Below are 27,227 nucleotides of genomic sequence, written 5' to 3' on the forward strand. Positions count from 1 at the left end.
TTCTGTCAGTTACGTTAGGCCTTAGCCAAAGTTGGTTGCCCCAATGTTGCAAATGAGACTTTAGGCGATTGCCCAGGTAACTGGTTGTCTCTGTCATTTCTTGCACCTTTTGGAAACTGCTTGATTGCACTTCCTATTTACTCAAGTAATATTATTTCCCTTCTCAGGTCTTTGAGGGGTTTGAAGACTTGATAGTTGTAGTTACTTTTCTCTTAGAACTTAGCCAAGCCATTTTTAATATAAGACTTAGACTTCTTAGAATAGGACAATGATTAAAGCATTTTAGCATATGTTTCTTGCTTGATGTTACTCATGCTGGTTGTAATTTTAATATTTATGTATGTTTTTGACTCTTCTTTTCCCTGGACAACATTTGCTATTTGTTCTTATCAAATACAGTTTTGTATTAGGCTTAGAGCACTCTTATTTAGACAAAGGGGAAGATGTTGTGGGAACTTCTTTAGCCAATAGCCTTTAACATGCCAGCCCAATTTGGGTGTGATCTCATGTACTATAAAAGCAGGCAAGAAAACCTGCATGGGCCTCTTGGCTTCTGGATTTCATTCTAGTTCCCAGGACACAGAGAGGATTGAAGAGTACTACTCTTTCTCTGAGTTTATCCCCGGATAAATAAGATTTTGTTTCCGGGATATTGTGGAACTTTTTGTATACCAACAGCCGTCCAAGTGAGAGAACCTTTGCCCAGCCAAGTAGAGTCATGTCTATATTGTCCATCACCAAAGAGCCTCTTATTTTTATGTCAGCAAGTTCCTGAGCTGGTGTTCCTGCACAGAGGAGTCTCATGTCAGATCCACGAGGGAACTGTCATCAAGTGGCAACCTGAGTTTCAACTTCTAACTGTTACCTATATAACAAGTGATCAATCCAACCCAACCCATTTTACCTCACATTATAGAAAATCAGCACCCAAGTGTTCATTCATTATTACTTGGATCCACAGCACTGTCCACAGGCATAACTTATTAGAATTTCATATTCTTCACCACCTCTTTTTTTCTATTTACACACTATTATGGAATACCCAATCTCTCATCTTCAGTTTCTTCATTAAAATTTTCTACATTTCTTTAGATAAATGCTACATAGCTCCATTTAGCTATTTCTCATTCGTTCTTCTTCCTTCTACCTTTAAAAATCTCCAACTCTCCTAAATTGACTTTAACCTCAATATCTATCTACCTCATAGCAGTAATTTCAAGAGTCTTCATTAATACTTCGTTATAACCTTTGCTGTAATCCTCTCTTTCTACCTGTTTCATTTCTTTGAAAACAGCAAGTTTATTCCATTCTAGTCACTGCATTAAAAATTATACTTTCATGCATCTCATGGACTTCTCTTTTATCTTGTATCAGTTACTTAGTTTTCTGTTAAAACTTTAGTGTTATAATCATCAGTACTTGCATACTTTTATTTTTAAATATTTTGTGTGCTGACCATTTTCTCTAACTTGACAGGTCATCTAATTTTTTAATCTTACTAAAAATCTTCAGATTCAATATGGACCAATATGAACTTTTCCTAGCACTTTTTTGTGCTCTAATGTTGCATTTCTTACCTCATTTCTATTTCAATGTAACCATTATTATTATATACACCCATAATCATCCTTCATGCTCCATTACCTCCTCTTTCATTGATTTTGCTCAGAGACAATTTTTTTTTAATTTCTGCACATTCTGGTTGCTGAATATGAGTTAAGTTATACTTGCAGTGTGTTGAGGAATTTCTTTATAAGTGAAAGGCTAAATGAAAATTTGATATTGCCTATACATTCTACCATAGAATATTAGCATGCTTATTTTGTTATTTTACAAAGTAAAATTACTGCTCTTCTTTACCCCTGTTTATATTTCACTGACCCTCATGCTTAGTGATGATGCATTATTTACACAAATTAAGACATTAGACAAAAATTTCTTAAGACATCTCATACCTCTAGGATATTACCTTGTTAACTGTGATCAAGTTTGACACATTGTAGTTATTTAAAAAACATTATAGAGTGAAAGAATGACTGCTTTTAATGAGTATTAAAATAATAAATATATTAGGAAATTGATAATAATATTCAGTTCAAATTTTCTAAGGAAGTTTTATTCTATTGTGATATAAATGTTTTTCCCAGAAGTTTCTTAGAAAGATTGCTTCCAATACACCAAACTAAAATATTTGCCACACAGTGAGCACATGCAAGTGTGCTGTGTCTAGCCTATAATATTTTGTAATTATACACTAAGTCATAACCTGAGCCAAAATAAAAACAAAACCCCCCACAAGGTTTCACATGTAATATGTTCTAATGTAATGTAGCATAATGTGATGTGATAGAATGTAATATATAATCTTTATCCCTGAAGTGATGAACAGCACCAGAAACTTCAGAGATCACAGCTTATAGGAAAGTATGGCAATTGATAATGACCAAGACAATATAACTATGTTTTCTCTGTCTTTAAGGAAAATAAATAAGATAACATAACCTATTTTAAAAACCAGAACATGCCATAGCTTTTTATAAATTTATGCCGTTAACACTTTCTCTTTTTTCAGTTAAATTAACATTTATTAAACCATTAATAATTTTACAAAAGCTAATGTGAACTGGGGTTATAGCTCACTTGGTAGAATAGCTATGGGCTTGGCCTTCAACAGAACACTAACAAAAATGGTATGGTGCTGTGTATCAGTCCTTGGGAAATGAGTCCAGGAACATCAAAAATTCAAGATCATCCTCACCTGGACTGAGAGACTCTGTCTCAAAAACAAACAAACAAACAAAAAAACTCATGGCAGTCACCCATTCTCTATCAGAGTTACTGAGAAGTTTAAAAGGCATTGAAATAAAAAAAACCTTTTTGTTCCACTAGCAGTTTAGTTTTATATAATATTTAATAGTATGCTATAAACCATAAAAGCAAACATTTTATATGTGGTGGTATGCACGTCTAATCCCAAAACCTAACACAGAGGTACAAAGACTTTAAGTACCATGCCTGCCTGCTCAAAAGACTGAAGTTATATCTCATAAGCAAAAATTCCCAAAACTTGTGCTTCCCCTATGCACAATGACCATCCGCAAACACAATCAATTAAAACATTCAGAAAATTGAGTGGTTTAAAATAAAATTTAGCAGGTTAAAGCCATCATCAAACTAGAAATTAACTCTTAATTGCAAATGTCCAGTGAGAGTCAAGAAGCTTAAACATAAAGACAACACACAGGTTGAGAGAGCAAATGAGTGAATAGGAGGCGATTTTGTCTGCCACACAGAGAGAAAATTTGCTGTTACTGTGTAAGTGACACGGAAGGTGTGGAAATTTCTCCCAGCGGGAACGCTAAAAGTTCATGTCCTGAAGGGCAAGGAAAGATTTATCAGGGGACTGACCATGATTAAAAAAAAAGAGTCTTTGCTAGTCACAAAAGCAAAACCAAACCTCTCAGGGAAGAAATACTCATCCTGGAAATGCCTCACGGCACATTAAGTGTTGGCAGGGAGTCAGCTTGACTGTTTTTATCTTAGTTTTATTCCCATCCTTGGGCCTCATAATAAAGTCCACAGCAAACCTCGTCTCAGGCTATTTCTTGCCTGTAATTTAGAAGCCGTACCTGCTGGACCATTGGAGACTCTCTTAAAAATTCACAAGCGCAGCATACATTCCCCCATGATTAATGAAAGATAAGATATACTAAAAAAATCTAGAATCATTTCAATTTGGTGCATACAATAAAAATCCAAGGCATACTTTGGCATTAAATTTACTGCCTACCAGGTACTCTAATGTGGTATTATTTCCAGGAAGAAACCCAAATGTTTTGACATTCATGAAAAGCTAGGACAAGGCTGTGTAAGAATCATAAACATTGCTCTTCTAGAAGAAGTCAAACGCCCTGCTGAATGAGGGTCCTGGGTGAAGAACCTTCAGAATCTATTCCCCATACCTTCTCTGCATGAAGAGGGACATGGTGTCCAGTCACTATATGGGGTCACGATACAATCCTTCCTACAGGGAAGCAAGCAAGGTCTCACTGTTTCGGGCCGAAGGCTTTCGGGACACCTAGAACAAACAAAAAAATTATTCAGTCTTTAACAATCCACAAAGCCAAATATTTTAATTTCCTACCAGTTTTCCTTGCTATACGAGTCACAGCCACCAGTCTCTTTTTCTTGGCTTTCATGACTACTTTTAACAACCACCTTTCAGTTACATTAATTCACTCCAATTGTACTTGGACAAGACTACACAGGCAAATATGTATACTTAATGACATTCACACTACCTAGAAGAAATATAACCACTATATCCTTCCCTTTAGGATGATCCCTCCACTAGTAAATATGTATTATCTTGTATGTACAATAAAGGAATTGTAGGAATTCAAATTATTAATATTAGGACAAAATTTTTGAATCTGTAGCTAAATATTTCATGATAATAGGACAAAAACTATTATGACTGTAGTTTCTTAATTATATATATATATGATTATTATTACTATCATATGTATGTTTGCATGTGTGTGAATAGAATGTGTGTAGGTATTGACCTGTGGCAGAGCTTGGATGCTGCTTCTGGGATTGAACATAGGTCATCAAACATGCTTGCTGCCTTCCTTCCTTCCTTCCTTCCTTCCTTCCTTCCTTCCTTCCTTCCTTCCTTCCTTCCTTCTTTCCTTCCTTTCTTTTTTTTCTGTCTGTTTTTTTTTTTGAGATAGGGTTTCACTGCACAGCCCTGGATGACCTGGGAATCACTTTGAAGACCAGGCTGACCCCGAACTCAGAGAGATCCACCTGTTTCTGCTTCCTGAGTGCTGGGGTTAAAGGTGTGTGTGTCACGCCCAGTTCTGTATTAGTCACCTTTAAAGAGTAAATAGTGAGTCACAATAATTGACACTGTTTCCAATAATCTCTTTATAGCATTTTGCTGATACTTCCTATAACTATTTGCCTACATGTTTTTTCTCACTCATAAATAAAATGCTCTTTTCTATTAAAAAAATGTGTCCTCTTACTTTAAAAATTCAGGTTTATTTGGAAGTCGATTTTTAAAAATATTTAAGATTTAACATGCCTATAACCTTCCTGCTTAGTTGAGAATAAACTTGCATTTTCCTAATTGTTGTGACTCTTTAAAATGTTGGGCAGAAAATACTTAAGTATTAATCATAAATTGGTGTGTTTTTATGCTTTAGATTTTTATAAGACTGGAATTATAATTTTACTTGGAAGCATCTTATGACAAAATACAACATATAATCTAAAGAATGCTTTTGGGGTTATAGAGCTACTGGTCAATAATTATTATTGAAAGCAATTCTTTTCAATAAGGCATTTTATAACTTTAACAATGGGAGGCCATTACTCAATTGCATTCTCTTCAAATATGTAGCCCTAAATAAATCAATGAAATTTACAATGTTATCACTGACCCTCTACATATTCGTTTAGTTTGGAAATAACCACAGCAAGATACTGGGCTAACTGTGGAGAGAAAAATTACCAACAATGAAGTCATTAAGCGAACACACGAAGACAAATTATATAGCCTAGATTCATCCAATAAAATGAATTCTGACTTCCTTTGGTGAGGCAATTGCTTTAGTCAACATGCTTCTTTCCCCTGGAACTGTGTGTATTTAGCATTTGTGGTTTAAATCAAAGAATTGATTCCTCCCTCCTCCTAGTCTTATTCAAGGTCAAATTAAACAGATGTGATAGGAGTTGAAGTTTGTTACTTGTGAGGATAGATAAGATCAATAACATTGATTTTGCCATCTCTCAGTAATTTATTTTATTAAGAAGAGTTTAAAACAAGGCATCTATTTGCATTTTTGTTTCAAATGTCTTGTATTGGAAAATGTTCATTGAATTTAACCTAGCATTTATGGAGAAGGGCAATAACATTTTCTTTTGGACTCACTTTACTTGGCTTAATTTTCTACAATTTTAAGGGCAAAGGAAGCCTATAAGACTCAACAAATTCATGGGCATATCCAGGACATTGAAAAATAGCTGTAAGGCATATAAGCTTTTACTAGATTACTGTGGTGGTCTGATTTGAAGCATCAGCACACCCTTCTCATTGAATGATCTCATGACACTGGATCCACTGGGTTATATCACACAGAGATCCTCTCACATGTACATGGCTCATCCCAGAACAGTATTTTCTTTTGTAGTGGCTCTCATTTGCAATCTTCGAAAGGCCATCGTTTGTCAAACAGATAGAGGAAGCCTTTTGCAAATCAGTATACTATTGTTCATCCTGTCTGGTCTAGTGAGCACTTCTGTCTCTGTTCTCATCCCAGCCAGCATCAGGCTCTGTCAGACTTGGGACTTTCACCCCTGCTGCTGCAATCACAATTGGATTTTAATATATTGCAAAAAAATTTCCTGAGTCAGATTAAGAACAACCTTAGTGTAATTTCCATTAACATACTAGTTTGAATCTACCATAGGAAGTGTGTAGAGTTTCTCAGTTTATGTGAATCTCTTTGTCACTTATTTTCTAATATATTTTCAAATTTGAAATGATAAATATAAATAGATTAAGGCACTAAATATCTTTGATATCTGGAAATATATATATATATACATATATATATACACATATAGTGTATAATAGGACTCTGGTTTATTTCCAGATGTGAGATCAATTATTCTCATTCCCTTGGAAAATGTCATAGAACAAAACCAAAACCATGCAATTGCAAAAGGGACAGATAGGGAGAAGGGGGGCATAATAGGGATGGGAAGGAAAAGAGATGGGAGGAAGAAAGAGGAACTTGAATGCTTTTTATATGTCCCCAAAATTTTTTAAGCGCTAAAGTCACTGATAGCAAAAAGCTAAAGAAATATCTTGCATTCTTAAAATAGTAATTTCTAATGTTTATTGAGTAACTACATCAGAGTATTTTTCATTATCTATCCCTTCCATTAGCTTTGAAAATCAAAGTTTCCTGGCTAATAATTAGGAAAAACAAGACCACAGTTACACCTATGTAAAACATGTTGGTTGTCCTGTCCACATCCCATATGGCTATAGACATTTGAATCACTAAAAACATTATTCTGTTTCAGAAAGTAAATAGGATGTTCCCACTTAAAGGAACATTTGTATTTTTTTTTTTTAGAAAATTCACTTGATTTTTCCTTCATGACATCACTTGGTTTTGCTTAAAGGTGTCACAAGATACCCTTAACACCTCGAGTCTCTGTTTTTTGTTCTTCCCACTAGCAAATTGTTTCCCTTTTGGTACCATCTTCTTAACCCATTAGAAACTGATATGTTTTCTACTTTATCATAACATCTGTCTTATCCCAAGGCTCTTTGTTGGAATTAAGTGGTTACTCATTTTACCACTGTAAAATATAAGTTGGCCTTATTACTAGTGATATAGTATTTTTCTGTGGGAAATGAAAGATGACTTCTACTCAATTAAATAGATTGTCAGCCTCCAAGCCTAGGGATATACAGGAGGTCATGGATGACCTCCACTGCTAGGACATTGTATACTGGCATTATTGATCAGCCAAGCCTAGAGCAAGACTTCTTTCTCTACCTCAGTAGCTTAATAAAAGCAGACTGTGTTGTAATAGAGTTGAAAGTGGGAACCAGGTAGAAAGGTTTCCACAGAATTTATGGGTCCCAGGACAAGAGTCAGAAGTAGTTACAGCTTTATCAGCACCTGACACTGAAAACAAACAAATCTTCTCTTGAGGACAAGAATGGCAAGCATCAAAAAACTACATTTAGTGAAGCAAACAAAGCCCAAGCCAATCCTCCGCATGGCTGACCACAGGATTTACTGCAGACATTCCAAAGGCCTTACTTCTTGGGTCCCACTTGGCCCACGTTGACTCGCACACAGATGACTTTTCGTGTCTGCATGCCCACAGAACATGAGGCCTCCCCATTCCACGTTGTAGTCGTATTGAAGGATGACACTGATGTGTCTTCTATACACTGACCCCAGGGACCAGTTTGCCAGTGGTACACAGTGCAAGGATGCTCATTGCAGCTGCGCACCTCTTGCAAAGCACTGCTGTTGGGGCAGCGGATTCCACCTACAAAAATGGACAATGGTAACAGTTTAGACAGAGAACTAAAAGAAAATTCATTGTTCTCTCTACCTAGGAATTTGCAGGGCTGATAACCACGATGCTGATCACTTACTGAGCACATAGCATGATACCTGTACCCTACAAAAGATGCAAATTATTCTCTTTCATGATTTATCTTAAAAAATAAAGCATACAGTATATATACTAGATGTTGAAGGTTATTTAAGACCTTAAGTAGAAGTCATTGTTCTTCAGAGGAGCCCAACATCAAAAGCAAGGAAGCCCACAGTATTGTTAACTGCAAGCAACAGACAACTTCACACTGTGGATGAAAATATCTGAATGTGTTTCAGTCACCATCGTTTAAACTGAAACTCTTAATAAAGGGTTTTAAATAATGCTCACTTTAATGTGTTAGATTTTAGGGTGATAACAAGCAAGAATGTTAAAATTGGATGAAAATTTAGAATCTTCTGTAGTATTATTGAGAAAACAATGGGGTATTAATAGTTGTTCAAATCTATGATGTCATTGGTTGTGCAATGCACCATCATTTTTTGTGTTCCAAAGAAAAAGAAATGGTTTCAAATTAAAATATTAATCAATAACTTCTGCTTATTTCTAATTTTTATGCTTATTGAAATAGTATTTATGACTTAATTCCATGTTTGTTTGTTTGTTTTTTCTGTTACAAGAAAAAATAGTTCTAAACTTCTCTGTTCAGAGTCCAGATCTTTTCAGTCAGTGTGAACTCATTCAGATCAAAGTTTGTGTTCCTCATAGTATTTCCAAGGTGACATCAAAGATGTTGGTGAGATCTGATTTTTCATTTTTATTAAAAAATCATTACATTTATTCATTTGTTTGTGTGAATACATGGGCATATGTTTGTGAATATATATATACATGCATATATATGTATATATACATATATACAAACATGCAAATGTCATGGTGTACATGTGTAGGTTAAATGCAAAGTTGTCTTCACCATATGGGTCCCAGACTAAATTGGGAACATGGGGACCTTGGGAGAGGGTTGAAGGGGAAGGAAGAGACAGGGAGGGAAGGAGAGAAAAATACAGAGCTCAATAAAAATCAATAAGAAAAAAAAACTTAAAAAGGAAAAAGAAAGAGCTTATTCTGATTTTGCAGAGGATCCCAGTTTGGGTCCCAGATTGGTTCTGTCTTATTAGGCAGGTCACACCTGTCTATGGCCTTTAGCTGATTTTGATTGTCTCCTTTTTGGCTTATCTGGGATTGTTATTTCAGCCAGACTAGCTGAGCTCACGATCATTATAAGCAACTATGGCATAACTTCTGCTTAACTGCTGCATTTTAGAAATGCATTCAAGGTACAAAGCAATAATGCTGGGGATGTTAAATGGTAAGATAGATACGTCTCTTATTGGAGACTGTGATGTTAGGGTTAACACTCTAGAATCATTTTTGTGCAGCCATATTGCGTGAATTTCATAGGTGGAGTCCTAATTTGTGTTCACAACTGTCAAGTGAATAAAAATATTAAAGTATCTGAAATGATGTGACCAGTGCATTAATAAGGAATATAGGAAGAGAATGTTTTTTAACCAAATATGAAAATAAAAAATAATGTATTGTTAAAGGCAGGGATTAGAGAAATTCAATGATCACTTCATTGATGATTTTATTCCCATGGCAACACCATAGATGACCTCCATGGTTTAGAGATATTTGCAGACTTTCCTCTGATCCACAGCTAAACAATTGGCAGTTTGTTAATAACAATTTAGAATCTTTCTTACATTGGTGAGTATGGTTACAACAACAGAGAGACCTATCCTGAACATTTTCATTAGTGTCCCTGCCTCATAAAGGTAAAGACATATATCACACTTCATGTCCTACCTGCTATCATGCAGTTTGATGACCCTGGCAACCCTTGCTTGGACTTTTAAAATCTGAATACACTAAATTCTAAAACATGCTAATTGTATTGGGGAGACATAAGTGAGAATTTCTAGCATTCCTTCCTTCAGGTGCTAGATGTATTCAACCTTAACATATTCATACCATATATAGTATGTATATATGGTATATATATGATATGATTATATATAATTAACATATATGATTATGAATAATTAACAGTTCCTTTACATTAATACTAAAATTTCTGACAAAATGTCAAATTTCTGTACCTACACCATTTTAATTGTAAGAAAAAGTATCCTGTTTAAACTGATTTTTTAACTCTGAATTGCTTTTGACACTTGAATTGACTGCTTGGCTTAGGGGAAAAATAATAAGAGAAAGAAAAGAACTTCTACACCATCAGCATATCATGTCAAGGAACTTCAAGATAGCTGTTAAGTTTATAGACACAAAGGCTATTTATTTTCATGCCCTAATCCACATTAAAGCCACATCAGCAGTTTGGATCTGATGTAGTATCCTTGCTCCAATAAATCCTTGTGTGGTCTTAATTATTACAATGTTGCAATTTTGAAAGTATGGTTTCATGTAATCTGCCATTGCAACATCACTATGTTGTTTGTGGAATAATTTTATGCTAGAAAATTGATAACTATAATGTTCAAAGTATTATTTATGGGAAAATCAAATTTTAGACATTTGGGAGTATTTCCATAGTTATAGAGAAATTATAAAATGTGAATGGCAAAATTAGTAACAAGTGAACTTTAAACTGTTCTCTTATATACAAAATTATAGGCTTTACACTAAAACCATTACTTAGATTTTTTAAAAATAGTTTCAGCAACAGGAAAGACTTTATAGAAAAACTTCTGTTATCAAAACAAATATTTAGAGAGGTGGTAAGGAAAAACTAGGAGTAGTTGAAGGGGTAGAAACTGTAATAAGGATATATTATGTGAGAAAGAACCTATTTTTAATAAAAAGAAAAATAAACATTTATATACAATATAAAATGTGCCAACTATTAGGTGAAACAGCTTTATTAAAACAAGATGTGGTAGGCTAGGGAGATGGCTCAATAGATAATGGTACTTGTTGCAAACATGAGGACCTGAATTCAAAACCCCAGAATTCATTTAAAATACTGGATGTGGCTGCATGATATGGTTACTTCAGCACTATGAGGCCAGAAGCAGAGACTGGAGGATCGTTAGGGTTTGCTTTAGTAAGCCCACCTTAGTAAGAAACTATCTAAAGTGCATGAAATAGTAGCAATTCAGAACACCTAACATCCTTTTCAGACCACCATGTGAATGCACAAGATCATATTCACACACAAGTACAAGTGTGCATATACCACACACATATTCTATAAACACAGAGAACTGTCAGGGTATGTAAAATGAGACATAACTTTTCCTATATGCTTCAGTTCTGCAGAAGCTTTGTTAGGTTGCATATAGTGAGAGTTAGGAAATTGCTGCTTCTGGCATTGATGTATTTACCACTGATATGACAGTTTAAAAAAACGCCCTACTCACAGCCTCAGCTAGGACTTCTAGCAACAGCAGATATGTAGCCTGAACTGGCCGTCTCCTATGAACAAATTGGTGCCTAGCAACAGCAGATATGTAGCCTGAACTGGCCATCTCCTATGCACAAATTGGTGCCTAGCCCAATTGTCATCAGAGAGGCTTCATCCAGCGATTGATAGAAACAGATGCAGACCAACAACCAAACATTAGGTAGAATTCGAGAATCCTGCCGGAGAGAGGGGGAACGGTTGGTAGGAGCAGGGGTCAAGGACATCAAAAGAAAACCCACAGAATTAGTTAATCTGGGCTCATATGAGATCAAAGAGACTGAACCGACAACTAGGAAGCCTGCGTGGGACTGAAATCGGGATTCTGCATGTAAGTTATAGGTGTATAGTTTGGTCTTTTTGTTAGACTATTAACAGTGGGAACAGGAGTTGTCTCTGACTCTTTTACTGGCTCTTGAAACTGTACTCCCCATATTGGATTACCTTGCCCAGCCTTAACACATGGGGGAGGTGCTTAGTTTTATTACAACTTGATATGCCACGTTTTGCTGATAGGAATGGGAGACCTGACTTTTTCCTAAACAGAAATGGCAGAGGAGTGGATTGGGGGGCAGGAACAAAGGATGGGGGGGAAGGACAGGGAGAAGAAAAAAGAAGGGAAACTGAACTGTGGTTGGGATGTAACACACACACACACACACACACACACACACACACACACACACGGAGCCCTATTCAATATGGTAACTGGATAGCTGTATATAGGGTGTGATACTCAGTATTTATTTTAGGTGCGTCAAGGTACACCAGAGGTATCAGAAATAGTTCACTCAAGGATATTATGATGTGATAAGCAAAATAAGTAAGAAGGGTAGAGTGGCTGAGACATACACATGAGGAAAAATTTGTGGAATGTCAGAATTATGTTGAGAGGGACATACTTTAATAACAAGAGAAGTAAGATTCATTGTGTTTTGGAGACTTAAATTTTTCTGGGAGAAGGGGGCACTGGGATGAACTAAGAAGAGCTAGAATTTTAAATAGCAAGTTTCTGAGATGAGAATTAAGAGATCGTTTTTATCTAAGCAAAAATAAAAATGAATGCAAAAGAATTTGTGTAGGTATGGCTGTGGAGATGAGCGTGGTGACATGTCAGTCAGAGTGTAGAGTTGATGTGGGAAATAAATGGCTGCAAAGACAAGGGAGAGTTGGGACATCCGTTAGGAAGAGGAGATACGGTATTTCTACTGTCAGCTCCTGCTGCAGCCCAAATCTCTCATAGCAGACTGTGCTTGGTGAGAAGCCCTGGTCAAGGGCATGATAAGCACTTGGGAGAGCTGACACACAGAGAGCATTAGTAGAAATGGCAAGAAGAGTTCTTATTGTGCAGCCTCCTCAAATCCTCTGAAGCAGGAGGATGGGGAAATGCCACCGTCTACTTAGACACCAAGTGTTCTTCGTAGCTACACACAACCCGGATCTGTGGGTCTTTGAATTCTCTAAGAAACACAGCTGTTTCGTGGCTCTGATAATCAAAATCACTAAACTGTTAAATATGAACATATTAAAATAGGACTATTACTTCTTCCAAGTTTTCTCTGTAAAATATGATTCAGAAGACTTCTAATTATTTGAGAAAATTGGCATAATTCTATTTCAATCTGCATCTATTCTCTGCACACGGCAGATAAGACAGCACAGTGACATTTGCTTGGTAAAGTTATATCAGGTCATCCTAAACTTTGCAAAAACAAATCTCTTCCCATTTTTCACTCTGTGTAGGTGCCTGGACATAATGTTTACCTTTATTAATGAAGTTGGTTGAAAATATGCATGGGGATTCAAAAAAATGAAAAACACTGAAAATTTAACACTAATGTTTATATTTGGTTCAAATTCAACACACCACTACTTACATTACACACATGACAGATTCAAGTACTAAAGGGTTTCTTTTTTTGGAACTTGACAACATAAATTTAAAAGTAAGTTTGGGGGCAAACCCTACTATGCATAATATCACAAAGATGCTTATTCAAAGAAATTATACAATACATTAAAAATAAGTTCTCAATTTTATATAAGTAGAAAACAATAAGTAAAATTCTGAGCCCAATATGGGCTCCTGTCCCTTTTTATGTGTATATAAGTGTGTTCGTGTGTATGTGTTCATGTGTGTGCAGGTATATGCATGTGTGAAATTCAGGGGTCAGCATCAGTTGTTGCCCTTAGGGAACTGTCCATCTTGTATGCATTATGATCTCTCTCACTGGGACTGGGGCTCACTGAGTAGGTGATGCTGGATGACCAGTAGGGCACAAAACCCCTCTGTCTCTGCTGCCCCAGACCTGGAATTACTAACACACTCTACAACACCTAGAGCCTTTTTACATGAGTATTGGGTATGGTCCTCATCTTTGCATAGTGAACATCTTCCCATGAGTTCTCCTCGCAACCTCTTACCTCCACCTGGCTTAAAGTAAAGTTCTAGTCAACTTTCTCTAGTGTTCATGCCTTGACTATCTCTAGGTGTTTCCAATTGTGATTTGGTTTCCTGACGATATTTCAGCATGAATTTTTTTTGTAGGCATTTTTGTTTATTGCTGATACTATGCTGTATAGTGTTATCTAAGATTGTATGGAAAGAAAATATATACAAACTATTTTCATTCTTTTGTTTTCTTTTAAATTCTTTGAGTTACCTTCATAATTGTAGCACAGAGTCTACAATTATTTTCATTGACTGTTTGTAAGAAGGTGATGAATGAGGCTCATCACTCTGAAAAAATTTGATGTTTATTTTCTGTAAGTAAGACATACTTCCATACATAAACATATTCAGTACTCTGAGCCCCATCCCAACTTTCAACTATCCCAAAAAATCTCTTAGCTCAAGGATTTAATTTGAATCAATCATCACGTTTATGCATTTTGTTAATTGTTGGTCTCCTTTAATTGGAAATATTATGTCTGTATTTTCTTAACTTTTATAGGTGATTCTGAGGATTTAGTGTTCATTATTTTATAATTATAAAGCACCTTTCTGACTGATGCCTTTCCAAAGTAAGATTCTATGTGTGCATTTCTGGCAAGTTGTATCATAAGCAATGCCACGTTGTTATTGCAGAACACTTGGGAGATGAGATTTTAAGTTGCTCCATTACTCTCAATGATTTGGATCACTAGATTAAGCAAGATTTATTTCTTTTAATGACATCCCTATTTCTATTTGTATGTGTGTACCTGTGTGTATGCATACTACAGTGTGCGTTGGTGCCTGGGAAGCCGGGGGAGTTTCATGTTCTCTAGAGCTAGAGTTACAGGTAGTTGTCAACTATCCATTGTGGATGGTAGGAGTTGAACTGTGATCCTCCGGAAGATCAGCAAGTGTTCTTAAGTGCTGAAGCATCTCTCCAGCTCCACTCCCTACAGCATGCTATCCTGCAGATACAATACTCAGTGATGGGACTGTCTCTCTTTAATTAGAAGTAATTATTTTATGGCCAGAAGTAGGCTGCCCCACAAATAAAAGCAGTCATCTCAGGATGGTGATGAAGGTGGGGAATTCATAAAGGGCTTTTCCAGGATCTTGCCATAGCAGACCTGGAAACACTATAAACCGAATCACAGCCTGGTCAAATATTAAATGTGTCCCTTTTGCTCTGCCCCAACTCTTCCCCTATTTAAACTCATATTCACATTGATAATTAGAAAGAATGACTGAAGGTTAAACCTTTTATCTTTGTGGTATAGATACATTTATTAACAGTTTACTATATAATTTTCCTCCTTTTCTGAACATAATCTATTCAAATTAGAAGGGCTGTTTGACAAGTCAAGAAACATACTTTTCCCTTGGGAAGTCTCTATTTTGTTATGTTGCTCAGATTCTTTGGGGTCAGGCCACCCTCCGGCCTAGAGATCACTCACAGTTATGGTTATGTTAAAACAGAATCAGAAACCAAGATCTGTGACTGTGGATAAGGCTCAAAGGTAGAGCATAAAGGCCTAGTTCAATCCCCAGCACACGTGACTGACTTTCTGCTACATTACAGAGACCCCACACCTATACACTTGCATTCTCATTGATTTCTTCCTAGGAAAAAAACTGTATAATCTCATCTCTAAATACTACATATCACTTTTATCTTTTGTTTTCCTATAAAATTATCACAGCAGTTTGCATTAAAAGAATCCGAGACACATTCCCAGCTCTAGTTTTTGTAGAATAATAAAACACTCACTTTTACAGACTATAATACTGTTGATAAGAACACATAATTTAAGATTTATTATAGGTGTATTTCTTTCAAAAAAAGAAAGCAGAAACCGTTTTATAAAGCCCGGTATCATAGCAGTCTCTTTTCCTACAAGATTAAAGGTTATTTTCATATCCAGCAAATAACAAGTATCAAGAAAATTTATTTTGCAGATGAGCTCTCCATTAGGTGTCTCACACAATTATACTATGTTTTGTAAATGTCATTGGTGGAGAGCAAGACATCCACTTACAGATATTCAGTCTGCTTTAGACTTAAAATGATGTTTGCCCTTATGGTGTATTATAGAAACATGTGCAACATCCCAGTATAACTGGCTTATGATACAGCTACTAGACTTAATTTAAAAATTATTGAAGACCCACCCTTTCAAATCAGGTGGATAATATGTATCAAATACTAGCCATGAATTTCTGCCTTTAAAGCATTGAAAACCTTTCCGTGTGAAGTGGCTCATCTACAGACAAAATGATCTGCTGCCGTCTTGCAAGCACAGCAGAATCCTTGCTATGTGGCCCGGGGTGAAAAGTCACTCATTACTAGTCTCACAGCAAATGTCTGCCAGGAATAATGGGTTTACAGGAAGCAGGGTGACCACAGATCTAATTTTAATGAAACCCAAGACACAATCTGAGATGACAGAGTTTGAAGTGCGAAGGTAGTCTTTTCAAGGTGGAGGTGTTTAGGAGAGCTCAGAAGAGTTAAGGTTTGTTTCCTCTAAAATTTATATTTTTCTATAAGCTTTCTATTTTTTAGCAATCAGTTATATTTTTAGTGGAAAATATTTGAGGGGTCTATAGAAATTATAAACTTTTCTGAAGAGTAACTTTTATATATTATATGTCACACTTGTATATTAAAGCCAAGTAATTAAATAGTCTGCATACTTATTATGTAAAGAAATAGCAAATATTGTTAAATAAGATTATGAGATACTATGATCAAAAAGCCTGGAAACATAAAAAGGCAAAGATGACAGAAAATCAATCAAAATCAATTAATTTCAGGGATTGATAGGTGTGTATGCTTATTACAAAGAGAAATTGTAATCTATAAGTCCTAAATGTGAGTAAGAAGGGTCATTTAGTGTGGGATGGTGAAGCGGCACCCTGAGTTCCTGAAGGAGCATGGACCTCAACGTGAAAGAATCTGACTCCCATGTTTTCCATCTCTTCTGTCATCTTCCAGAAATACACGAGTTTGACACTGTCTCACCCAGTCACACAGAGGACAAATTAGCATTTGGAGAGCAGCGCAGAGGCAATTACTGCCTTGTGTTTCTTGGCAATAAAGCTTGCAGGCGAGGTGTGATCTGTAAAAATCATGCCTTGTTCACCCCATAAGGTGAATCTGTGTTTGGGTCCTGCGTATCTCAGAGCCGGTGCTCAAAAATGCAATAGCCATGCTAAAAATTAAAATACACTTTCTTATTATATAAATGGCAGTTCTATGAGACATTAAACTGTCAATGACTAAAACAAACTACTGAAATAGAAAACAATGAAATATTTGGATTTTTAGACCATTTCTCAATTTCTTCTGCTTTGTACACTTTGGACTAAAAGAAACATGAATTAGCCGAATGAAAAAAAAATTAAAAATCATTTATTCTTAATTAAACATCCATTTTCAAAATTAATTATTAGGAATAGAATGAAACCACATGAACTGATATTTAAAGTCATTCATTGTTGGATTTCTGTCCATTAGTTTTCATAGAATGTTGCCTTACACATGTTACACAGTAAATGGTCATCAATTTTCAGAAGAAACAGTCATGAGGCTGGAGACCTTACCTTCATCGCCTGCATAGGCCAGAATGGACCGAGCTCGGATCTGTTTCCCTTCTGTGGTTTTCCCTGAGCAGGTGTGTGAACAGGAGGACCATGTGGACCATGCAGTGAGCACACAGTCCTTTGGGCATGGGGCATCGCAGGCCACAGGAATGGGAAAGATGGCGTCTCTGCATAGCTGTCTGTCCACTTCTTTTCCTAGGAACCACATGACCACCAGTATTTATTATGATTAAGTCCATTTCAAATGAATGATTGAAATAAGACAGGTGTCAGATAAATTAGACTATTTCCCATTAACTCTTAATTAATAAGGAAGTGAAGAGAAGACATGGTTGTTATGGTGAAATGTTAAAAGAATATCAGAAATATACAAACATAGAAACAGACACATAAATCCCTAAATAAATAAGGTTTCCTTAATTATCAGAGGCAAAGGCAAAGAAATCAACATATTACCTAAAGTATTTTTACCCTACAGTATCTTCCCATAAGTGATTTTTACATTTAAAATATTAATGTGAAATAAAGAGCATTATGAAATTATGTTGCCTTCCTTATTCAGAGGTGAACTATGTTTTACAGTGACAGATAGCTATAGCATGTGTCAGTGTTTTCATGAATCAACTCACAGAAGTTTCTATAAAATGTTATTGTATCTACCAGAGAAGGCATTTTTATACAACTAGCCACCTTTCTCTTTCTTAACATCCCCCGCCTCCTCACTCTGCAGAAGCAGGCAGGAAATTTAAAGAGTAGAATAGAATCACCATGCCAGTTATTAAAATGGCCACATGGGAAGAGGGAGCACTGTTGACAGGACAGAGCACATGCAGAAGTAAGCAAGTGTCACCCAAATGCTTTAGAGTCATTGACAGTTTCAGCGGGTCTTTAGGTATAGAGCTGTTTCTTTATAGCAAACAACACTTCATATAACACTCTCTACCATTGCCACAAAACTCTAGATAGCTATACTGCCAACACATGTAGTTTAAATATGAAATGCTCCCCACAGGCTCATGAACTGAATAATTGGTCCCCAGAGAGTGGTGCTGCTTTGGAAAGGCCTGGGGACTTTAGGAGATGGCCCCTGACTTGAGAAATTGTGTGACCTGGGGTGAGGCATGTTTTTGGGGTTATATTCTGTAGCTCTCTGCTTTCTGTCCACCTTAAAGGGAATAGCCCCTTTCTCCTTCTGCCATTGTATTCTGCCTCATCAATAGCCCCAAACCAATGAAATCAAAGAACATGGATTTATTTCCCTCAAGCCTGGAACCCAAAGAAACGATACTTATACTTCAAGTTCTTTTGCCGGGTATTGTCACAGTGATGAGAAAAGTAACTAAGACGATGTTTGTTAATATTTGAGGAGTGAATGACATGAGATAAACAAAAGGCCAGAGAAAAGAAATTATTATTGTTAATAAATAACAAGGAGAAGCAAGAAGACTGTGAGAAATATGGGTAGAAGGAGATGTCTGTTACAAAGTCGCAACTCTGTTGGCTTGGTTACAAATGTGCTCCTGGGTTATACTGAGTAGAACAAAACAACATATCATGTAAGCCATGGAAAATCTTTCTGCTGTTTGCTGTGCGACATATCCACAATCCTGGATGGTCTTGTAAAAATTGTAAAATTGTAAGTGTTGTATTAGACATCCAGGGGAGAAAGGTCCCTTCCTGTGTCGTTCTTGAACAACTATTACACTAACAAATCCCAACTAATTTTCTTCGGTTGAAGGCTAGAAACATTGTTGTGCTGCACACTGCTTTAGACATATCTTTGAAAAAAAAAAGTGGGACAGAAAATTAGAAGTAAATTGGAAATGTGCTAACTCGATAACTAGTGTTTTGATGGGCCTTTTATGTTAGAAAAAAAATCAGAAGTCAATTGAAGTGTATTTATAGCCACTACTTTGTAAGATTCCAAATCATCAGACTTCTTCACTATTTATAGCCACTACTTTGTAAGATCCTAAATAATCAGACTTCTTCACTAGTAGAAGAGGTTTATTAGAATTACAAGGAGGCAGCAGGGCTTCATTCTTTAAAGTGGGCCCGGGACAACTTGTCCACACATAATAAAGCCCAAACCATGTGGGCTCTAGGACAGCCTGGCCACACATGGGGCCCAGGCCACAAAGCTGCCATGGTGGGCAGCACCAGGTTTCAGGAAAAGCTGTTGATGGGGAACTTCAGCCAATCACATTCTGCTTAGGGTGTGCCCCCTGGGGCCACACAAAACAAATAAAATATCCATGTGTGCTTGCTGCTTTCTCTCTTTTGCCCCCTGCGTTTGTAAGTTTTCCTTTCTTCTGTTTATTAAAACTAAAACTTTTATATTAAGCTAGTCTGGTTAATTTTTAACTACCGATCGACCACACCTTTCAAGCTGTAAGTTCACACCACCCACGGAGGACCAACTTCCAAAAATCACCTTACAGTCCAGCCATTAGATAAGATTAGATACAACCACCAGATGTCCCTGAGTCCAGGACTCAATTTACTCTCCTTTTGCCTAGACAAATGCCAGCCAATCAGGGTCCTAAATCCTGGAAGTCCCCTTACCCCAACTTCTACTGTGATAAAAACCATACCCTGACTGGGCTTGGAAATCTCTGCTCTCAACTGTTCCATCTCAATAGATGGAAAGTCCAAATTTAAGCTTAAATAAAGGCTCTTTGCTTTTACATATAGGGCTCAATCTTTAGTTGGGTTTTGGGGGACTTCATGATCTGGGCATAACATTTCTACTAGCTGCAAAGTTTGGCATATAACCCAATAAGACAATATGATTAATAGGTAGATGCATAAATGTTAAGTAGAGTAGAAAATCATTATTGTGTAATAAGGAAGTTAACAGTTTATATTTTATAATTTATATAATAATAATAATAACAATAACTTTTTAAATTAAATTGGACTTATTCTTAGTCAAGGGATTATCTTTATTGTTACATCTCTCTTCTCTCATTTCTTGTCCTGTAGAATGATAGAAAACTTTGAAAATGCAGCTGATAGTCAACAAATGTGACAATTCATGTCTTTTCCAAAAGTTTCCAATCATCTCACTCAGAAAGATATAATTCTACAGTAACTGGGGGTTCATGCCAAGAATACTGTAATGGTTTAAGTAAAATGCTGCAGGTCCCTGAGTGGCTGCAGTAGGCAGCAGTCTTGAGATCATACAGCAAGTCCCCTAAGTGGTGGCAGAAATGGGTTGCAAGTCCCAAGAGCATCCAGTCCCAGGCATGGATGGTACAATTCTCCAAGTGGCTGCAGTGAGCCATGAGGGACAGCGAGTCCCAGGAAGGGAGCCACATGGTAGGTGAGAGACCTCAATGGGGCATCCTCTCTCATGAGGAGAGACAGATGAATCGGCATGCCATGAGACCATGCTACAGGTCTTCAAAGGTGACTGGCCCCAGGCAGGGAGCCTCGTGGCAGGAGAGAGACAGAGACATGAATAGGCACACCAAGCAGATTGAGGTTGGATATTTATTTAGTGGGTTATGGAAAGGAAAGGGGAGGAGAAGGGGTGGAGGAAGAAGGGGAGGAGGAGGAGGAGGAGAAGGAGAGAGAGAGAGAGAGAGAGAGAGAGAGAGAGAGAAACAGAGAGGGGGAAGGGGAGAAGTGGGGAGAAGTGGGGAGAAGAGAGAGACAGAAGCTGCCTCTGAGAGAGAGAGAGAGAGAGAGAGAGAGAGAGAGAGAGAGAGAGAGAGAGGAGGAAAGGGAAGGGACTTGGGCTGCATGGCTGCAAGCAGGAAGGAAGATCTGCTTGCCTCAGTGGACGGGGGAGGGAGTGAGCAGGGCTTATCTCTTAAAGGGACAGGACAGACCATTACAAATACTATTCTAATAGACCTACTGGCTTGAGGGATAATTTTCTGTTTGCTAGCGTGTAAACCAAAGAGATATATAAAATGACCTTGTTTCAAGTTGTTCTTACCTTGTATCATCCAGTTTTCTATCATGCTTTGCTAGACATGGATTTTTTTAAAAATATTTATTTATTTATTATGTATACAATATTCTGTCTGTGTGTATGCCTGTAGGCCAGAAGAGGGCACTAGACCCTATTACAGATGGTTGTGAGCCACCATGTGGTTGCTGGGAATTGAACTCAGGACCTTTGGAAGAGAAGGCAATGCTCTTAACCTCTGAGCCATCTCCCAACCCAGGAAGGGTTTTTTTTTTTATTTCTGTCTAGGCATATTCTTCAATATAAACAGCATACCTTAATTTTTGGTGGAACCCTGCACACTAATTCAGGTGTGATTTCTGAGAATTCATGATAATTCTGGAGTATACATTACACTCTTCTACTTTGTCAGATAGAATTTTTCCTTTTAGTTCTCTTATCTCTCAGCTGTTACTGTCTGGTATTCATGTAACGATTTGTCCTGTCCTTTTAAGAGACATCCCGACCCACTCCCCCCATCAGCTGAGCAGGAAGATCTTCCTTCCTGCTTGTAGCCTGAGTCTTTTCCTTTTCCCTCTCTCCCCCAGGAGGCATTCTGCCTCTCTCCATTCTCCCCCACTTCTCCCCTCCCCCCTCTGTGTTTCTCTCCATTCTTCCCCTTCCCACTACAACCTCTCCCCTTCCCTTCCATAACCCACTAAATAACCATCCAACCTCACTCTGCATGGCATGCCTATCCTTGTCTATGTCTCTCGCTCACTGTGTGGCTTCCTACCCGGGACCAGCTGCCTTTGGAGACCTGCGGTGTGGTCTCATGGCATGCCCATCTGTCTGTCTCTCCTTGTGGTCTCAAGTTCCATCCCTGCCTGGACTGGATGCTCTTGGGACCCACTTCCCACTGCCTTCCCCTGCTTGGGGATCTGCAACATGGTCTCAAGGCCCGCTGCAGTCACTCAGGAACCTGCAGCATTTTACTTAATCCATTACAATTTACAGTTAAACTTTTATTTAAATAGTCTGAGGATATCGTATGTGCATGTATGTGTTTTCATGAAACTCATCATCTATTTCAGTCTCAACAATTCCTCCCCTGTCACTAACCAGCTTTTCTGCAAGTTCACACAACACATTGCTTATCAGAAGTCACAAGTATTGCACAGTAAATATACAGCTGAGAGATTCATAAAGGCAGACCCACAAATGCACAACTTGTAGGGCACCTTGTTTTGCAGAGCCTGTGGGAACAATTGTTTTTTGGTTAAGTTGCTGTCAATTCTGTAAAGTCTTGTGAAGTCATGGTGTTTCTCCCTTATTACCTGCTAGCATACCACATAGAAATGTCTAAAGATGACAGGCACTGAACAGGAAGGCAGCATGCCCCACCTTTGCTAACAAACAAATTTGGGTGTCGCCAAAGCTGGTTATCACAAAAAAGATTGGATGAGGAGAATGGGTGAATATAAGATTAAGGGATGTTTAGCAACTTTATATAATGGTTTAGAATGTTAAGTGTTTTTCCCTTGAATGCTGGCTCCTTACTGGTATTGTCCCCTGTTCTGGAATGCAGCTTTATCAGGTTCTACCTGAGTTTTTTTTTTTTTTTTTTTGTAATTTTGATAGGCATATTACCATTGTCTTTGCTATGGAAATGTCCAGGTGTGACTGTAAAAGCTAAAATCCTTGTGGGGATCATCCCTTCACTTTACCTTTTCCTCTCACTTGAAAAATAAAGAACCTGCAGAGGTAACATGCTTGAGCTATCTTTTTTTTAAACTTCAGGTCTTCACTTGCAGTAGACATATTATTCTGAGCCCTGAGGGGGTACTGAGGATGGTACTCAAGATCCCCTAAATAGATTCAAAACATGATTCTATTTAGTGATATCAGAATATAGGACCAACCACTGAGACATGAGTGGTAGCCTCTCAGGAGCCATAGCAATGAAATCACCCGACTTTCCTCTCACCAGCAATCATCAGTTGTTGAAAGATCCTCAGTTAGGGTTGGAACTTGATGACCAGCTCTTGATGACAACTCCAATCTGTGCAGAGATTTGTGTTCCTTTGATCCTGGGTAGACTGAATGCATGCAGTCCCATCCTCTGTGAACATACTGAAGCCTACGCTCTTGATACAATAACTAGTTTTCCCTTTCTTTTCACAAACAAATATCACCACTGAAACAGGAATTTTGCAATTTCTTTTTACTTTTGTAACGGCTTGAATGAGAAATGTCCTCCATACTTTCAGGCATTGGAGTGTAGGAGGTCCTTCTGTCTATGTGTTTCTTTCATGGATTAATAAAAGAACTGCCTTGGCCTGTTGATAGGGCAGAACATAGGTAGGCAGTGAAGATGGAACTGTAGGTTAGGAGGAAGAAGGGCAAACTCATAGACACCATAGATCCACTGCCAGAGTAAGACATGCTGCCAAAACTTAGCAGGTAAGCCACTGCCACGTGGCGATACACAGATTACCAGAAATGGGTTAAATTTAGATGTAAGAGTTAGCTAATAAGACGCTAGAGCTAATGGGCCAAGTAATGTTTTAATTAATGCAGTTTTGTGTGATTATTTTGGTTCTGGGAGGCTGGGATGAAAAAGCAGGCCCTCTTCCTATATTGGAGTATTGTCCCCCAATTGATGGTGCTGTTTGAGAGGCTTAGGAGGCATGGCCTTGCTGGAAGAAGTGTTTCTTGGGACAGATTTTGATATTTTTAAAGACTTAGTCACTCTTGGTTCATTCTCTCTGCTTCACACTTATGGTTCAACAGTGAGCCCATAGGAATCTACTCCTGTCACCAAGGACGACTACTACCTTCACTCTCTCATCATGGTCTTGAATACCCTTGAACCACAAGCCTATATAGGCCATGTCTTTTATAAGTTGCCTTGGTTATGGTATCTTTATAGCAATAGAAAAGTAACTAATTTGATTTTGTATGAAAATTTTTGTTCATTTTTCAGATGACTGCCAAAATTCAGTCTTTATTGATCACATACCCTCACAGTAACTGGCATACATTTTTACTAATGGCTGCAAGAACCTGTTAATGAGATTAAATAAGAGATCATGACACTTACCATTTTTTGATACTTATTTTATGTGTGTGCAAGGTTGGAGAGTACAAAAATGCCATGTTGTGAGTGTGGAGGTAGAAATAAATAAACAACTTTTTGGAGCTGGCTTTCTTCTAGTGTATGGAGCCTGAGGAACTGAATTTGAGTCTTCAAACTTGGAACATATGGTCTTTATACATTAAATCATCTTGAACACCCATCTTTCTTGTTTCCTTATACTGTAAACCTATAGCTGACACATAGAAGAAAACTAATATTTTGTGTACAAAATAAATAAACGAATGAACATTGTATTAAGAAACAAACATTTTGGATATGAATTAAATACTATATATGGATTTAAGAACTGTAATTGTTCAGTTTTCATGCATTCCAGCAGTCTAGGACCCTACAAAACTACTCATTGGGAAGCCTTGTATAAATCCTCTGTTGGCTGTAAATGCAACCTCTCTTTCTTTTAACCAGAATGTGCACTTAAAACAGATCTTCAGGTGGCTTACACACACATAAAATATAAGAAATATCACTCTAGGATTTATCTATGTTTGTTGTCTTCTGGTTTGAGGAGAATCAGACTTCCACTTTAAAGGGCAACCATATAAATTGAATTTTATACTTTATAATTCTTGCTTTTCTGGGGGACATGGTTTATACTTTTTTTTAATACAGAGAATAAACACAGGTGAAAACTGTGCCTTAAAAATCATTACTAGATGTCCAGATGTCCATTCTGTCTAATAAATGTTGTATATATTCATCTTTGCTAAGTCTCAGACAAATATTTAGACATAGGCATCAATATTTTCTAAAGTTTATTTTTAAATTTAAGTTGTAGTGACAAATATTGAACCCAAGGCCTTGTTTGTGCTAAGTACATGCTATGACACTGAGCTATACTCCCAGATCAAATGCTCTTTTTTAACTTTAAGGGAAATTGAGAATTATAAATCTTTGGTATTTGTGCCAAACAACAGAAGCTTGACTAAAGTGATAGAGCCGGTAACCAATTTCCAGTCTTTTTAAACTGTATGTTGGTAAGAAGAATCAAAGCACAAAAGCAGTTGATGGATGGGGCTTGTTTATAAAGAAGTTAAGAAACTGGTACTCTTGAGTTGTTTCTCAAAAAATTGGTGTATGGTGGCAGCTACATACTTCCTCTGTACAGACATAGTGCTAACCTTTCTATGGTTATGTAATTATATTGGGCTTGTGTCCACTGAACAGACAATAATGCACCTGTGAGAGTTGAGAATCATTCAAATCTTTGGCTTTGTTTTAATGAGTGCTTTAACCAATGTGGCTAATTGGAACTTTAGGGGCTTTATTATTTCAAAGTTAAATTCCCAACATCTAGGGCTAAGTCATATGTGAATCACTAGTTAAAAGAAATAAATATAAAAAAGCAAGATAAGTAACAAGTAAATAGTAAAATGTGTCTATGTTTTTCACCTGCAGTTTCATAGCTGAAGAACCTCGAGACTGTGAGGTGTCATTTTTACTTTATTTGTGAGAAGTGGATTGAAAATAAGGCCACACAACAACAGCCAAAACCAATTTTCTTCTTCATAGTCTTAGAACTTGTTTCTTAATTATGTTTGCTTTAGTTGGCTAAGTATAGTTTCGCATGACATAACTTCAGAGATTATATAGATATGAATATGCATATAGCCAAAGATCACTTAGAATATGTATTTCTAAATAAAAAATGGAAATTTTTCTGCTAAGAACTTTGGGAATGCACCTTTTTCATCTTGAGGCCCTCCAACTATTGCACATTCAGATATTCCCTGAGGGACCTTTTGGGGCTCTGCTTAGGTGAATCTAAATCCAGGACATGTGTGGTGACAACTCTTGTGGTAGATGAAGTTCTGCAACTGGCGCTGATAGGAGCCAGCACATTTATTTCTTTTCTGTAGTTGCTCTGAAGACAGCGCTTTAGTGAGACCCTTATGATGACATTAAAAACATTTTATGTTCTTCTTTGTATAGTAAAAGGAGAATGTACTCACTTTGGATACAGATTTAATATATAAATAATTTCAAAGAATTGTTTACATTTACATAACTCATTGTATGTACCTACAAAGCTCAGGATTTTTTCTAACCTTGCAAACTCATATATTTTACAGTAAACAAAGAACACAGAACTCAATTTTTAATTTAAATATTTAACCTTTACTTAATTTTGAAGGCTAATTTAAATCTGTCTGTGAGATTCTATGGAAGAAATTGGCCCACAAAATTGAATTGGTTTGCTTATTAATGTTTGTAAGCTGAAGTTGAGAAATAAATGCTCAAGTTGATATCTATTTAGTTTTTTATCACCAGTGTAATTTTAAGAGTATATTTTAATTATTAAACAATGATGAAAACAAGAGACATGCTTATGTGGACAGTAAGGAAAACCATAAGGCCCCAACCCTTAACAAAGAACTGCAAGCTACTATAGAATGCTGAGTTGAAGAAATAGCCTTCCCCAGGGATGAGTCACACCAATTGGTTGTCCAATACCAAATTTTCAGCCCTGGGAACATTCATAAGAGTAACATTATACAAACTGAGCAGATTATATTTAAGAATATATATGTATATTCTGTATGCATATATA

At 37.0% G+C, this 27,227-nt stretch overlaps 1 protein-coding gene across 1 annotated transcript in view; it reads right to left on the minus strand.

Annotated features, from left to right (window-relative positions):
• The window catches only part of Thsd7a (thrombospondin type 1 domain containing 7A), a 411,960-nt gene that overhangs the window by 75,999 nt on the left and 308,734 nt on the right, over positions 1-27,227 (minus strand). Inside the window, exons 7-9 of the mRNA XM_048448971.3 lie at positions 17,622-17,816; positions 7,854-8,088; positions 3,963-4,078 (exon numbers count right to left, since the gene is read on the minus strand). Coding sequence (XP_048304928.3) covers positions 3,963-4,078; positions 7,854-8,088; positions 17,622-17,816 — 546 coding nt within the window. The remainder of the gene's footprint in view (positions 1-3,962; positions 4,079-7,853; positions 8,089-17,621; positions 17,817-27,227) is intronic.

Source organism: Myodes glareolus, chromosome 25 (assembly GCF_982192425.1).
Source record: "Myodes glareolus chromosome 25, mMyoGla1.1, whole genome shotgun sequence".
Classification (NCBI taxonomy): Eukaryota; Metazoa; Chordata; class Mammalia; order Rodentia; family Cricetidae; genus Myodes; species Myodes glareolus.